Source organism: Nerophis lumbriciformis, linkage group LG28, assembly GCF_033978685.3.
Source record: "Nerophis lumbriciformis linkage group LG28, RoL_Nlum_v2.1, whole genome shotgun sequence".
NCBI classification, from domain to species: domain Eukaryota; kingdom Metazoa; phylum Chordata; class Actinopteri; order Syngnathiformes; family Syngnathidae; genus Nerophis; species Nerophis lumbriciformis.
The window spans coordinates 34957883-34975355 of NC_084575.2; the positions used below are offsets into that span (position 1 = coordinate 34957883).

The 17473-nt window shown below is 40.3% G+C and overlaps 1 protein-coding gene across 7 annotated transcripts in view; it reads left to right on the top strand.

Annotated features, from left to right (window-relative positions):
* bin1b (bridging integrator 1b) overlaps positions 1–17473 on the top strand; it is a 33226-nt gene that overhangs the window by 5614 nt on the left and 10139 nt on the right. For 4 of the 7 annotated variants that reach the window (XM_061924109.1, XM_061924111.1, XM_061924116.1 and 1 more), the window contains exons 2-8: positions 8695–8775; positions 8891–8945; positions 13473–13567; positions 13696–13731; positions 13892–13987; positions 14095–14202; positions 17363–17455. In XM_061924109.1, the coding sequence (XP_061780093.1) occupies positions 8695–8775; positions 8891–8945; positions 13473–13567; positions 13696–13731; positions 13892–13987; positions 14095–14202; positions 17363–17455 (564 nt within the window). The remainder of the gene's footprint in view (positions 1–8694; positions 8776–8890; positions 8946–13472; positions 13568–13695; positions 13732–13891; positions 13988–14094; positions 14203–17362; positions 17456–17473) is intronic. The other 3 variants (XM_061924112.1, XM_061924110.1, XM_061924113.1) reach the window with 3 other exon arrangements.

Consider the following 17473-nt stretch of genomic DNA (forward strand, 5'->3'; position numbering starts at 1 on the left):
TGTATCGACCCGCCCACCTCCGAATTCCAACCTCTGAGGAAATACCTAGTGGGCAATATTGCACATTTTGGTATTGATTGGACATCAAGTCATCTTGGGGCCAGTATATTGATCATAGTGATAATATCGATACCGATTAAAAAAGTGAATTTTGTTCTTTTTGCCTTGAATTTTCCGATCATGTTTATAATAAACAATAAAACACAGGCCAAAAAGGATAAACAGTATATTATTATCAATGACCATTTATTAAGTATTGGTAATGAATCTAACTATATGCCTAACACATACCTGCCAACTACTCCGGTTTTCCCGTAATTAGTACGGTTTTCATCAACCTATTCCGGGTTACGGTTGCAGTGATAAAAAATACGGTTTTTCATTAATTAAAAAAAAATTTTTTTTTTAAAGTTTTATTCGCGAAATTGCGTAACAACAATGACAATCGACACTGCTTCCCGTAACTTCCTATCGAGCCATTCCGAATGCCATGCGCGAGGCTATTTATAGCACCGCTGCCAAGCACGAGGCACCAGTTGCCCATTGTTTCCAAACGAGCGAACGATCATGGAATCAGCCGGAGAAAAATCGCAAACGAGTCTTAAACCGAAAAGAAAACTGCAGTCATTCCGTGAAGAATATTCAAAAGCCTATCCGGGAATAATTATCCGTTCCAAAAAGGGTGAAAACTACGCGAATTGCACCTTGTGCAGACAAGATTTTTCGATCGGACACGGAGGAATTAGCGATGTAAAAGACCACGTTGGGACAAAAAAACACAAGTCTAATGCCGTTGCTAGCGATACAAGTGGAAAACTTTCAACGTTTTTCGTCGCCCAAACAGATTCTTTGGATGTGATAAATGCCGAATATTTATTTACGGAGGCAATAATTGAGCAAACAAAAAGGTAATGACACCAATGTTATCTATTGGAATTGTTTAGTACTGTTATACTGTTAAAAGTGTTTATACTATTTATGCTTTCAAGTCCAAGTTGAAGAAATCTTGTTAAATGTTGACAGCATAACTACCAAAATACAGAAGTATGTCCTTAATATTTTTGCAGTGCTATTTCTGTTGAAAAGTTCAAATGATTACATTAGAGATGTGATGTGCCACTTTTCAAGTGTCTGATGGCTTCAATTAATTTTCCATATTTTGAATTCTTTTGAAAGGCTTACAAAAAAAACTACATTTGAATTGTAATTCCATGCTATTGACAGGACTATTAATTTTAATGAAGTTAGCTTACCATGTTTACAGTATGATAATTGTGATAGAAATGTGAATTTTAGGCACAGAATATTTTTTACAATTGAACAAGGCAGTAGATTATACAAGCTTGGACAGAAAGTTAATAATGACACCAATTTTTTTTTTTAATGGAATTGTTTAGTACTGTTTTACCATTTGTTTACTGTAAAAAGTGTTTATACTTTCAATGAACAAATTGAAGTCTTGTGAAAGGTTGACAGGATAACTGGCATTAACTGTCAAAATAATTTCAAACTATTGAAGTTAGCTTACAGAATCAACATGTCAATCAACCCATATGATTTTTGCTGTAATATTTTTGTTTTGAAAAGTCACTGTGACTGATAGAAAAGTGATGGTTTTAGCAACATTTTAACCTGTCTGAATGCAATCAATCATTTTGCGTCGGGGGGCGAAGGAACCCCCCACCAGGACTTTGTCCTGGACCTACCGGGGCCTGCGGCCCCTGGACCCTGGCTACTAGGTTTTTCTGATTTCAAAAGTTGGCAGGTATGCTAACATAATATAACTATCCACTAATTATTTTATAAATACAATTGTTACAAAAAAAAAAGAAGTCAGTAGTCCATCCATCCATTTTCGACCGCTTGTCCCTTAGTAGTGCAAAATAAAGAATACAAGTAAAAGCTGCTTTGTTATCTTTTGTTTTTTTCCCCCCCAACCCGCCTTTATCCTATTCCTTCAGTTTGTAAACAAACAATATACTAGGGCTGCAGCTAACGATTATTTTTCTATCGATTAATCTATAGATTATTTTTTTCGATTAATCGGTTAATCTATAGATTATTTTTTCGATTAATCTATAGATTATTTTTCCTTTTACCGATTATTTTTTTTATTTAAAATGAAGAGGAAAAAATAAATGTAGGCCAGTTTTTTCAAAAGGCATGGCTTTTATTTACAAAAAAAAAAGTATGGCCACTCAGTCAACATTGACAACAACATGACAAAATATTCTGTAACAATGTAAACATTTAAAACTTTTAACATTTAACAAAATTAAAAGTAGCTTATTTGCTTTTTAATGTGCAAATATAAAAGTAAACATCCAGTGCAAATCTTAATATTCTGGAATAGTATAAGCATTTAAAAAGTAAAAGTATTGCTTATTTTGCTTTAAAATGTGCAAAAATAAAGATAAACATCCAATACAAAAAAGTGCAAAAACGGAAATATTCTGTAACAAGTGTAAACATTTCAACAAAAGTAAAAGTATTGCTTATTTGCTAAAATGTGCAAAAATAAAGCTAAACATCCAATACAAAAAAGTGTACAGTGTAAACATTTCAACAAAAGTAAAAGTATTGCTTATTTTGCTTAATAACACAACAATGATAGTATGATTAAAGTGAAAGTTAATTGTTGGTTTGTACATAGTATATGTAACTGTTAATGTTGTAAAAGGTATTTGCACAACTAATTAACGTTAGCGTTTGTGACACGTCTTGTGCCGTGGGGTTCTTTCAGGACCGACAGACTGAACGCCAGACGGCTTTGCCAGGTTTACAATCTTTTAATTTTACACAGTCTTTTCTCTTCCAACTCTTTTCTCTTTCTTTCCTCGCTTTTCAGCTCCTCTTCCTCGCTCGCTCGTCGTCCCCTGTCTCTTGCGGCGTCGCTCCCGGCGCGCCCCGCCTCGCCGCTCGCTCGCCGCCGCCGCCTCTCCACAGCGTTTAAGAGGAGCGCGTCTTTGTAAACACTGAACAGGCACGCCAAACGCGCCTCTCAGAGCAAACGGTGCTTTAGTTTATGAATTTACAACGCAGATACAAATGACACATTCATGTTTTTGTGTAATAATGACAACGTATACGCACGCGGACGATTGACTTGTTGATGGTGATGGCAAGAACGCTGTCGGGGGTTTTCTTTTCAAATGTTCGTTCATAGCCGTTGTGCTGCTATGATAGGCCATTTCCGCTCGACACAGTGTGCATACAACAACATTATTAGGCCGTTTATTGAAATACTCCGACACTTTTGACGACTTTTGGCGTGCTTTTTCCCCTCGCTCGCATCGTCTGCTTTGCGCTCCGCCATGACAGTAGTGTGACGTAAATATGCGACGCGCCGACGCACAAAAACGGCGTCGACGTATTTACGTAACCGATGACGTCGACTACGTCGACGCGTCGTTTCAGCCTTACAATATACAAACAAATAAACCAGGGGTGCCCCTTTTTGGACAATTGATCACTAAACAACACCAAAATGTGTGCTTGTGAAGTTTTAACATTTTCCAAACAAAATAACTGATTGATGTACATTTTTATTTGTGTTTCGCACTTAAAAAATGTGTGATTGTCAGGCAGCCCCGACATAAACAACGTACATCAACCAAAACACTTCAGTTTGGGAGGAGACTGACAATTACAGATTTCAACACACGAGCATCAATTTGCTAAAGATACTATTGTTGACATTTTCATCTAGCCAACCAGTTGGCAAGAAAATTCCTCAATTTCTTCAAAGTTAGAATATTACTTTGAAGGAAGTGAGGGGGGGGGGGAAACGTGTTGGCAGCAAAAGCAAAACAAGCAAAAGTTGTGTTGCATGGAGAAAAGAAAGAAGTGATGTCAAATGTTTCGTCTCGTTGCAGCTTGTCTACTTTAGCTTTTAATCACCTCACAGCCGCGTGACAAACACACACACACACACACACACACACACACACACACACACACACACACACACACACACACACACACACGTGCACACTTTCTGCATCAAGTGTGTGCACGGAGTTGCAAGCATAAAAGAGGAGACGGACTAAAGTATACGATTAGCTCATTGATATTTCATGAAAGCTGCCACGACACAGCCTGGAGGAGGAACGAAGAAGGTCAAAGGGTCATCGTCATCCATGTGGTGCCCGGCTGTCATGGGGGGCGGGGGTGGGGGGGTGTTCATGAGGGCGTCGGCCGCAGCTGTCTCTCATGGCGTCGCCTTGCAGCCCGGGCTCTCACCCTTCTTTGTGCGCTAGAAAGGTAGACGAAGGAAGTGAAAGATTTTGTTTTGGTGCCCGATATCTTAGAGAGGAGTCACATAGATTTGAAATCATCCAAGGCCACGCTTCTTGGGGTGAAAACCTGTGTTTTTTCCCCCAGCATGCCTTGTGGGATGGCGGGGGTCACACATCTATGAATAGTGCCCACCCCCACCTCCCCGTTACTCTCATTGCCACAAAGTATCTGTGTGTATTTCTGGGTGCTGAAACGGAACACCGGCACATTGCGGGCATGTGTGAGCACACAAGTGGTTCTTTATCCCGTATTTCAGGGGTGTCCAAAGTGCGGCCCGCAGCTAATTGTTTACCGACCCGCCACACATTCTGCAAAAATTGCAAAATTGCTAGTATCACAAAAATAAATTAAAGCTGCAAGCAGCATTGGTCGGGCCCGCGTATTTGGCAGGTGCTAGTCCTAAGTGTCCCAATACTTTTGTCTACTTTTAGTCTGAAGTGTCCCAAGACTTTTGTCTAGTGTACCTACCTTGTCTGCATTGTGTGGGCATGTTGGTGCTTCCTGCTTTTGAGCAGCCATCTTAAAAAAACAGCAGCGCAGCAGCATCAGTGCAGCGGGTCTTTGAAGGGTCATAAAATCAAAACCGGAGCAGGTATTAAAAAGCTGTTCTATACTTTTATACACAAGGTTTCAATCTCTCTCCTGTGTTAGTTTGAAGCCTAAACGACAAACGCGCTCAGAGGAGATAGATTTTGAAGGAAGGTGACCGGTTTTTACAAAAATGTTGTTTTGAAGGGGCAATAGCAAACTTCCTGTTGATTGGTTGTCAATTTATGAAATGTAGGTCTAAATGAGACCTACATTGAAGTTTTTGTTTCATGTCTCTCCGACCTTCCCAGTGGGAGTTACAGGCAGTTTTGTCATTTTTTTCTTCCGAGGAGCAGTTTTTTCTCCGTTTTATTAAAAAATTGCTCTAGAGCGCAATTTTTAAATTTGAGGTTAGGTTTTTTTATTAGATCGCAATTTCTGCTAGTCCTGATGTGTGTGTTCAGTTCGGTGAGTTTTGAAGCATGTTAAGGGGGTCAAATTACAGCTCAAAGAGGCAAAAGTGACTGTTTTTAGTACTTTTTTGTCTTGAAGGGGGAATTTCCAACTTCCTGTTGATTTTAGCCCAAGAATATACAATTATGAAAACTAGGTCTAAGTCAGACCTACATAGAGGATTTTGTTTCATGTCTTTCCGACCTTCCTAGTAGGAGTTACAGGCAGTCTGTTTTTTTTTTCCCTAGGGGGCGCTAGAGCGCAATTTTGAGTTTTGGGGTTCGTTTTTTTTTATTAAAAGGCAATTTTCACAGGTCCTGATGTGTGGGTCAAATATGGTGAGTTTTGAAGCATGTTAAGTGGGTCAAATTAGTGCTCAAAGAGGCGGCGGAAGAATAAGAAAGAAAGAATAAAACCTTACAAATTCAATAGGTCCTTATGTCCCATTGCATAAGGACTCCCAAAGGGAGTCCTTATGCAATGGGCAATGCGGGCCCTAAAAATAAACATTTAAAAAAGTGGAATGAGGTGACATCTAACGAGAAAAAGTTGCAATGTTGACACAAAGCTGCCATGCAGGCTGTTTTTTTTTAAGTCTTCCTTTATTTTAATTTTTTTTTCCATTGCTAAAAAAAAATTGCAAAAAATCTATGTTATAATGAATTATTGACCTATTCATGGCTCCAATTACTTTTTCACTTTAAAATGTTTTATGTGGGAAAAAAATATTGCGTATATTGTGTGGTTGCTATTATAAAAACATCAAAGTTTTCTTTGACAAAAGAGCATAAAAGAAACAAAATAATAGTTCAAACGTAAAATGGACAGATATATCTGAAGTTGATCTTGGTGGTGTTGAAAGTTAAAAAAAAAAACAAATAAAAATGTATCACTTTATGAGTGGGGCACCTTTTGGATCCCAAATATATTTAGTGGGATTTTATTTAACTTTTCGCTGTGATTACTCAAAAATATTAAATAATTAAAAGTCCTGCATTATTGACCTTTTAGGGCTCTAATTACTAAATACTGCATATTTCAGTTTTACTATAAAAAACAAAGTTGTCTTTGACAGAAAGGCTTTTTTTTTTTTTTTACTCTATCAACCTGAAGTTGATATAGAGATTTACTGTAAGCGTTAAATAAATAAATAAATAATAATAATTTTACTTATTTTTAACATTTTAATGACTGAGACCCTTTAAGGTCCCCGGGAGCCCTAAAGATTAAAAAAAAAATCCATATATTTTGTTATGGTTTGAAAATGAAAAATATCAAAATGGCCCCGAATGCTTACATTTTTTCCTTGTGCTGCCCTCAGTGGAAAAAGTTTGGACACCCCTGCCGTATTTGAAGGATATTGCAGGGAGGGGGATCTTATTCACCAGCTTTATTTGTTTCCTCACTTGCAACCCTGCAGTAGTAAGATCAACCCCAGGGTGGCGCTAGGGAAGGAAATATGAGCTAGGGGCATTGGGGAAGTCCCCATCTGCGTTCTAATTGTGGCTTGCTGGTCACATTCATGACTGCACAATTCTACAGAAGATGGGAATCACAATTTGTCTTCTCTGTGCTCAGAGCCATGTGCTTAGTTTTTTTTCAACAAATCACATTTTATTTTTAATTAATGTATTAATCATATTTCATAAAATGTTAGCATTATTACTTTGAAACTCAGTGTGCTTTAAGACAATGTTCTTATAATAGGACTAAATAGAAAGAGAAAATAATCCATCAGTGCAGCCCAGCAAGGCACAAGCCATTGATTATACACACATGTCCTTTAAAACAACCTTACTAAAAAGTTGTATTTGTAAATTGATTAACGTTGGATCCACGTTGTTGGTTGGGAAATGACCAAATTTCAATGGTAAACTCCACTAAGGCTGAAACGACGCGTCGACGTAGTCGACGTCATCGGTTACGTAAATACGTCGACGCCGTTTTTGTGCGTCGGCGCGTCGCATATTTACGTCACACTACTTTACTGTCATGGCGGAGCGCAAAGCAGACGATGCGAGCGAGGGGAAAAAAGCACGCCAAAAGTCGTCAAAAGTGTGGGAGTATTTCAATAAACGGCCTAATAATGTTGTTGTATGCACACTGTGTCGAGCGGAAATGGCCTATCATAGCAGCACAACGGCTATGAACGAACATTTGAAAAGAAAACCCCCGACAGCGTTCTTGCCATCACCATCAACAAGTCAATCGTCCGCGTGCGTATACGTTGTCATTATTACACAAAAACATGAATGTGTCATTTGTATCTGCGTTGTAAATTCATAAACTAAAGCACCGTTTCGCTCTGAGAGGCGCGTTTGGCGTGCCTGTTCAGTGTTTACAAAGACGCGCTCCTCTTTAACGCTGTGGAGAGGCGGCGGCGGCGAGCGAGCGGCGAGGCGGGGCGCGCCGGGAGCGACGCCGCAATCGTGCCAAGGTGCGCGATCCGCGCAGTTGGAAGAGAAAAGACTTTGTGTAAAATTAAAAGATTGTAAACCTGGCAAAGCCGTCTGGCGTTCAGTCTGTCGGTCCTGAAAGAACCCCACGGCACAAGACGTGTCACAAACGCTAACGTTAATTAGTTGTGCAAATACCTTTTACAACATTAACAGTTACATATACTATGTACAAACCAACAATTAACTTTCACTTTAATCATACTATCATTGTTGTGTTATTAAGCAAAATAAGCAATACTTTTACTTTTGTTGAAATGTTTACACTGTACACTTTTTTGTATTGGATGTTTAGCTTTATTTTTGCACATTTTAGCAAATAAGCAATACTTTTACTTTTGTTGAAATGTTTACACTTGTTACAGAATATTTCCGTTTTGCACTTTTTTGTATTGGATGTTTATCTTTATTTTTGCACATTTTAAAGCAAAATAAGCAATACTTTTACTTTTGAAATGCTTATACTATTCCAGAATATTAAGATTTGCACTGGATGTTTACTTTTATATTTGCACATTAAAAAGCAAATAAGCTACTTTTAATTTTGTTAAATGTTAAAAGTTTTAAATGTTTACATTGTTACAGAATATTTTGTCATGTTGTTGTCAATGTTGAGTGAGTGAGTGGCCATACTTTTTTTTTTGTAAATAAAAGCCATGCCTTTTGAAAAAAACTGGCCTACATTTATTTTTTCCTCTTCATTTTAAATAAAAAAAATAATCGGTAAAAGGAAAAATAATCTATAGATTAATCGAAAAAATAATCTATAGATTAACCGATTAATCGAAAAAATAATCTATAGATTAATCGATAGAAAAATAATCGTTAGCTGCAGCCCTAGTGACAACAGTGTTTTCTATGAGCCCTGATCTATTACACCAATCACGCCTGAGTGAGCCCACCATGAGGTCAAAGGTGATAGATGTGAAGTGTGTTGACTGGTGTGGCACATTTTCAGGTGATGCAGAAACTCGGCAAAGCGGACGAGACGAAAGACGTCGTCTTTGAGGAGATGGTGGCCAACTTCAACAAGCAGATGGTGAGGACCACTGTTGTCGCTCGCCTCGGTTGAACATTTCTTGGCAGCGTTGTAGCTGCAGCGTCGTTACCATGGAAACTTGTTTCGCTGACCTTCTGACCTTCCTCACCTGCAGGGAGAAGGCACCAAGTTGCAGAGGGATCTGAAAGCCTATCTGGCAGCAGTGAAGAGTAAGACAATCTCCCTTAACCCTTAATCCGGGGCAGCGTGGTTGCATTGGTGTCCCTATGGTAACGTCTACACCAGGCTAGTGTCAGTACACACATGCTACACACCCACCTAACCCAAAGAACTTCAGCTAAACGCTCAACAAAACCAACTGTCGTAAAACAAAAGAAGACAATTAATCTTGAGCACTTATTTACTTAGGTAAATGAGACCAAGGTCAAGGTTTGTTTATAAAACACCTTTAAAACAACAGCTCTGGCTGCCCAAAGTCTTGTACTTAGTTCCTCACAAAAAGACATTACAAAGATCAACTAAAAAATTATTAATAAAATAAATATATTTTATACATCACATATTTCCAGTTGTTTCATTACAGCACGTCCGAAAAGAAGGGGGAAGAAGCTGAACTTATTTAATCCTACCCCTTTTCATAGCAATGTTATCTAGGGGTGTAACGGTATTTGTATTGAACCGTTTCGGTACGGGGGTGTCGGTTCGGTGCGGAGGTGTACCGAACGAGTTTCCACACGGACATATGAAGTAGCGTAACGCACGTTGTGTAAACAATGCACACCGAGGCACAACACACGGCATGCTAGCAGCTAACGGGCTAGGATAGACTGACCATACGTCGTCTTTTGCGGAGCTGTCAGGGCGGAGTTTCTTAAATGCCTCAAATGTCCGGCATTTTGAGTTAGGGTTGCGTGTATTTTCAATGTACGTTCAGGGTTAAGAAGGGGTTAAAAACAAAACAAACAGCAGCATTGGTGAGGGAGGGGCAGAGAGAGAGAGAGAGAGTTATGATAAACACGCATGCGTCGCCAGGCTCTGCTTTTTATCCATAGATTGATCACATTTAATTTTTTATTGTCTATAGCCGGGCTGTCAAAAGTGTGCCCCGGAGGCCATTTGCGGCCCACAGCTAATGTTTTAAAGGCCCACGGCACATTCTAAAAATACTATTAAAATAAACAAAAACATAACAAAAGTGAAATAAAAAAAGCTTAAAGGTGAAATGTAATTTAGAAAAAGTTGCAATGTTGACTAATAAAACAAAGCTGTTTTTTTTTTCTTTCAAACTGTCATTGCTCAAAACATAATATTGAATTAAAATCAATGTTATTATGAATTATTGACCTATCCAATGTTCCCATTACTTCACATCAAATATTACACTAAGAAAAATATTTTTGGTGGAAGATTTTGCAAATTTGGTAAGTAAATAACCCAAAAATGTATATTTTGTTGTTTTCTTACTGTACCGAAAATGAACCGAACCGTGACCTCTAAACCGAGGTACGTACCGAACGGAAATTTTTGTGTACCGTTACACCCCTAATGTTATCCCATTTCGTAAGTAAACAAATATTAAATACATTAATAATCTTTGTCTTAATAAAAAAAAAATAATAAAAAAAAAAAGGTTCAAGATGTTCATCATAATTCTTGTTGTGTGTACTTTGTGAACACTTGTAGTTTGAACAGTCTCTTAAAGTGAATCATATTGGTGCTTTATTTCATTTCTTTGGTTAATCCATTCCATCATTTAATTCCAAATACTGATATACTAAAGGTTTTAAGTGTTGTACGAGCATTAGAGATGCGCGGATAGGCTATTATTTCATCCGCAACCGCATCACAAAAGTCGTCAACCATCCGCCATCCACCCGAACTATTATTTAATCAAAACCGCACCCGCCCGCACCCGCCCGTTGTTATATATCTAATATAGACGATGCAAGGCATTAGTGAGGTTATAAAGCTTTTGCCTGTTAAAGAAATGAGACTGATCCAATGGAGCAGAGACATTCAATGCTCATGCTCAGGGTGTTTGTGGAGGTTCGGGGTTTTGCACAAATGTGATGCACCATGTTAGATGTCCCGGTTTTGTGACTGTCGTAGACATAAACAGCGTCGCAGCTCTTGCAAATCACGTAGCCAGCATTACTATCATTCTGATTTACAACCTCATAAAAACGAGTCCACGCTGAACTTTTCTGGCCTTTTTTTCCCCTGGTCTTTAGTATTCCCTTTTTTAGTTTGTCGCGTACCACGTTTGCTGCCGGCGTTGCCATCTCTTTTTTTTTTCTTCTTCTGTTGTGGCATATGCTGCAGGTGCCTGCTTGTTTTTCGTATGTGGGTAACAACATTTAACTATGTGTATATATTTCCGAATTGGTTTAACTGTCACCCGCCTGAATCTATTTAAAATCTAATTTTTTTTATTTCAACCGCCCGACCCGACCCGCGGATAAAATCTAATTTTTTTTTATTTCAACCGCCCAACCCGACCCGCGGATAAAATCTAATTTTTTTTTATTTCAACCGCCCGACCCGCGGATAATCCGCGGACTCCGCGGTAGTGTCCGCAAACCGCGCATCTCTAACGAGCATACAAATGTTTTAAATTAGAATTTCCTCTAAGGTTATATTTCTACTCTTTAGTTGAGAAGAATTGCTGTACATTCTTGGCTAGCAAGTTATAGTTTGCTTTGTACATAATTTTAGACGTTTGCAAATGCACCAAATCGTTGAATTTCAATATTTGTGATTTAATAAATAAAGTGTTTGTATGTTCTCTATATCCAACATCCTCTACATACCTGCCAACTACTCCGGTTTTCCCGTAATTAGTACGGTTTTCATCAACCTATTCCGGGTTACGGTTGCAGTGATAAAAAATACGGTTTTTCATTAATTAAAAAAAATTTTTTTTTTAAATGCGCGAGGCTATTTATAGCACCGCTGCCAAGCACGAGGCATTGTTTCCAAACGAGCGAACGATCATGGAATCAGCCGGAGAAAAATCGCAAACGAGTCTTAAACCGAAAAGAAAACTGCAGTCATTCCGTGAAGAATATTCAAAAGCCTATCCGGGAATAATTATCCGTTCCAAAAAGGGTGAAAACTACGCGAATTGCACCTTGTGCAGACAAGATTTTTCGATCGGACACGGAGGAATTAGCGATGTAAAAGACCACGTTGGGACAAAAAAACACAAGTCTCATGCCGTTGCTAGCGATACAAGTGGAAAACTTTCAACGTTTTTCGGATTTTAGCCACAAAAAGGTAATGACACCAATGTTATCTATTGGAATTGTTTAGTACTGTTATACTGTTAAAAGTGTTTATACTCTTTATGCTTTCAAGTCCAAGTTGAAGAAATCTTGTTAAATGTTGACAGCATAACTACCAAAATACAGAAGTATGTCCTTAATATTTTTGCAGTGCTATTTCTGTTGAAAAGTTCAAATGATCACATTAGAGATGTGATGTGCCACTTTTCAAGTGTCTGATGGCTTAAATTAATTTTCATTCATTTTTCATATTTTGAATTCTTTTGAAAGGCTTACAAAAAAACGACATTTGAATTGTAATTCCATGCTATTGACAGGACTATTAATTTTAATGAAGTTAGCTTACCATGTTTACAGTATGATAATTGTGATAGAAATGTGAATTTTAGGCACAGAATATTTTTTACAATTGAACAAGGCAGTAGATTATACAAGCTTGGACAGAAAGTTAATAATGACACCAATTTTTTTTTTTAATGGAATTGTTTAGTACTGTTTTACCATTTGTTTACTGTAAAAAGTGTTTATACTGTTTATACTTTCAATTAACAAATTGAAGTCTTGTGAAAGGTTGACAGGATAACTGGCATTAACTGTCAAAATAATTTCAAACTATTGAAGTTAGCTTACAGAATAAACATGTCAATCAACCCATATGATTTTTGCTGTAATATTTTTGTTTTGAAAAGTCACTGTGACTGATAGAAAAGTGATGGTTTTAGCAACATCTTAACCTGTCTGAATGCTAATAATCATTTTGCGTCGGGGGGCGAAGCCTGAACCCCCCACCAGGACTTTGTCCTGTACCTACCGGGACCTGCGGCTCCTGGACCCTGGCTACTAGGTTTTTCTGATTTCAAAAGTTGGCAGGTATGCTAAAGGTTTTAAGTGTTGTACGAGCATACAAATGGTTTAAATTAGAATTTCCTCTAAGGTTATATTTCTACTCTTTAGTTGAGAAGAATTGTTGTACATTCTTGGCTAGCAGGTTATAGTTTGCTTTGTACATCATTTTAGATGTTTGCAAATGCACCAAATTGTTGAATTTCAATATTTGTGATTTAATAAATAAAGTGTTTGTATGTTCTCTATATCCAACATTCTCGAGTTATTTTTCTAGTTCTGGGGCACTATAGGAGACATGTCCTCAGCGATCTCACAAGAGAATACAGAGATTCTGATGGCAGAGCCAGCCTGAAACATTAAAAAATAAATAAAATGGATCCTAAAGGGGTCACAACATGTTTGTAACGCTTCTTCCCTGTGAGCAAGCGTGCAGCAGCATTTCTGGATCACTGAACTGATTTGTTGGTCAAATTTAAAAGAGCTGTCAATAAAAAGGTCTGTTTTTATACCCCCTGGTTTTAGAAAGATTCGGTTGTTGGTGTTCACCAAAAATATGTCTGAGTTGTGATTTTAGTAGAATGATGAATGATCCCTGACGTGTTTCAGCCATGCACGAGACGTCACGCAGGCTGCAGGACTGTCTGGCTGACATGTATGAGCCCGAATGGTTCGGCAAAGAGGAAATGGACGCCGTGGTGGAGGTGAGGTCATTGATCACTGCTCTTGCCCGCCTTTCCCCATCTTGTTGTCATGACTTCAGCACCAGCTCTTTTTATTTCACTCTTGTTGTCACTTTCTTTGCTGCATGCGTGTGTCCTTCCTGCTGAAGGAGATGATAGAGAAGGAGATGGACAATAACTTGGAGGTAAAATGTAGGAAAAAAAGCAGAAAGCAGAATTGAGGTCCAGTTGAACAACCGGGTTACAAAACAATGACGTAATCCGTGTGTGCGCTTTTATGGCGCAGATAACATTCTAGTGCATGTTTGACTAAATATATATTCTTTGTGTGTGTGTGCATTGTAGGACACAGACACGATGTGGTTGGACTTCCATCAGAACATTACAGACAGTTCGGTGCCCTCCATGGATTCCTACCTGACTCAGTTTCCTGAAATCAAGGTGTGTAAATTCAAATGTGACAATGTAGAGCTCTGAGGGTGGCAGCGCAGAAAAACATTTATTATTTAATACCATTGAATACGCTGCTGTTCACTCTTCTTTTACAGGCTCGCATTGCAAAGCGCGACAGAAAGATGGTGGACTTTGACAGCGCCAGGCATCACTTTTCCTCCTTACAGAAAGGCAAGAAGAAGGACGAGGCCAAGATTGCCAAGGTAAACATTTGGACTTAATCCTCCAAAAAATGTCACCAAAGGTTGCAAACAAAAAATTGTGTCCAATGTGCGGCACAGCTCAATTCTTACTGGTGGCACATTCAAAAACTATAATTACTAAAAAAAAAACCTCGGATTCAGGAGGAACAGTTTGGTTTTCGTCCTGGTCGTGGAACTGTGGACCAGCTCTATAGTTTGCCCAACCAGTCTACATGTGCTTTGTGGACTTGGAGAAGGCATTCGACCGTGTCCCTCGGGAAGTCCTGTGGGGAGTGCTCAGAGAGTATGGGGTTTCGGACTGTCTGATTGTGGCGGTCCGCTCCCTGTATGATCAGTGTCAGAGCTTGGTCCGCATTGCCGGCAGTAAGTCGGACACGTTTCCGGTGAGGGTTGGACTCCGCCAAGGCTGCCCTTTGTCACCCATTCTGTTCATAACTTTTATGGACAGAATTTCTAGGCGCAGTCAAGGCGTTGAGGGGATTCGGTTTGGTGGCTGCAGGATTAGGTCTCTGCTTTTTGCAGATGATGTGGTCCTGATGGCTTCATCTGGCCAGGATCTTCAGCTCTCACTGGATCGGTTCGCAGCTGAGTGTGAAGCGACTGGGATGAGAATCAGCACCTCCAAGTCCGAGTCCATGGTTCTCGCCCGGAAAAGGGTGGAGTGCCATCTCCGGGTTGGGGAGGAGATCTTTCCCCAAGTGGAGGAGTTCAAGTACCTCGGAGTCTTGTTCACGAGTGAGGGAAGAGTGGATCGTGAGATCGACAGGCGGATCGGTGCGGCGTCTTCAGTAATGCGGACGCTGTATCGATCCGTTGTGGTGAAGAAGGAGCTGAGCCGGAAGGCAAAGCTCTCAATTTACCGGTCGATCTACGTTCCCATCCTCACCTATGGTCACGAGCTTTGGGTTATGACCGAAAGGACAAGATCACGGGTACAAGCGGCTGAAATGAGTTTCCTCCGCCGGGTGGCGGGTCTCTCCCTTAGAGATAGGGTGAGAAGCTCTGTCATCCGGGGGGAGCTCAAAGTAAAGCCGCTGCTCCTCCACATCGAGAGGAGCCAGATGAGGTGGTTCGGGCATCTGGTCAGGATGCCACCCGAGCGCCTCCCTAGGGAGGTGTTTAGGGCACGTCCGACCGGTAGGAGGCCACGGGGAAGACCCAGGACACGTTGGGAAGACTATGTCTCCCGGCTGGCCTGGGAACGCCTCGGGATCCCCCGGGAGGAGCTGGACGAAGTGGCTGGGGAGAGGGAAGTCTGGGCTTCCCTGCTTAGGCTGCTGCCCCCGCGACCCGACCTCGAATAAGCGGAAGAAGATGGATGGATGGATGGATGGACTAAAAAAAAAATAAAAAAAAACATTGAAAATTGGTTAAAAAGAGCAAAAACAGTCAAATGGGTTAAAAAAAGAGCAAAAATGAATAATATAAGAATACAATTGTCACGATTTGTTGGTGGTGAACCCCAAGATGCAGAGACGGCAGGCATAGCGCGGGAAAATATGACTTTAATGTCAAAAGGAAATGCAGGGAAAACAGGAACCAGGATAACAGGAGACGATAAACACAATACCACAAAAAACAATCATCGAGCCCTGACTGGAGAGGAGCCATATGAGGTGGTTCGGGCATCTGGTCAGGATGCCACCCGAAATCCTCCCTAGGGAGGTGTTTCGGGCACATCCGACCGGCAGGAGGCAACGGGGAAGACCCAGGACACGTTGGGAAGACTATGTCTCCCGGCTGGCCTGGGAACGCCTTGGGATTGCTCGGGAGGAGCGACCCGACCTCAGATAAGTGGAAGAAGATGGATGGATAGATGGCACTATCCCAACATCACCAAATCCTGGAGTGTCTAGCACACACACAAAAGTTTTGTTGTCATGAAATTATCCGCAGCAGCTTTGCTATTGTACATGAGAGTAAAAATATCATAAGAAAGTAGAAAAATCTAAATTTAAAACATGCACAAATGGAGGATGTCAAGAAACTGCTGTAGGTTCACAAATCTTTCTCCTAATGTCTCTGGCCAAAGTTCATGTGAAAGCATATCTATGAATGTTTTCATTCATCCAGGTCATTCTAATCTCAGGGCATTCAGTCGATCGCAACTCGACTGTTTGATTTGTCTTGGAAGACGTTCTGGTCACAGAAGTTGACCACAGAAAGGAATGCAAAAGTGGGGGATTCCGACTATTTTGGACTGGTAGTAGTGGATCCACAGCGATCGTCCTGCTACACAATACCTCAGTGCTTACGAGGGGAAATTCAACGACTGTCGTTGGCTTTGACAGTTAGGATTGTTCGTTTGGACTAAAACTGTTGATTTTCTCACTACCATAAAGCGAAACCTTCCTTGCCCAGGTACACCCTCCTGGTTTCGGAGTATAAATATTTGAGGTTTTGGCACCAGCCCCTGGACTAGATCTGACCAATCTAAGTGTGAGACTAGAGCTGACCAATCTAAGAGTGAGACTAGATCTGACCAATCTAAGAGTGAGACTAGATCTGACCAATCTAAGTGTGAGACTAGATCTGACCAATCTAAGTGTGAGACTAGATCTGACCAATCTAAGAGTGAGACTAGATCTGACCAATCTAAGAGTGAGACTAGATCTGACCAATCTAAGTGTGAGACTAGATCTGACCAATCTAAGAGTGAGACTGGATCTGACCAATATAAGTGTGAGACTAGATCTGACCAATCTAAGAGTGAGACTGGATGTGACCAATCTAAGAGTGAGACTGGATGTGACCAATCTAAGAGTGAGACTAGATCTGACCAATCTAAGAGTGAGACTGGATGTGACCAATCTAAGTCTATGAGCATGAACTGATGAGGAGCGAAACGTTTTCTAAGACAAACCAAACAGTCCTGTTGCGATCGATTGAATGCCCTGAGAATAATGTGCAAGCAGTGGCTTGTTTCGGTTTTGTCGGCAACCGCTTATGTTGACGCCACTCAGCTGGTCCAAGGATAATGGGTTCCACTGTACAATATTAGTTTGCTAACAGTTGCCTTGCTAAAATGTCACTTACCAAACGCTCACTAACATGTTTGCTTTGTTTGGAACTACTTTGTCTTATTCCCGCTCCCACTCCACCTCGCCCTCTAACCTCCCCTCCTCCCAATCCTCTTCATCTGCATGGTGTGCGTGCTCAGCCTGCGGCACTGTTGGAGATGGCGGCGCCAAGCTGGGCACAGGGTTTGCTCTCTGCCCACCAGGTGGCTCAGACTAACCTCTCCTACAACCAGGTGAACACATGACATCAC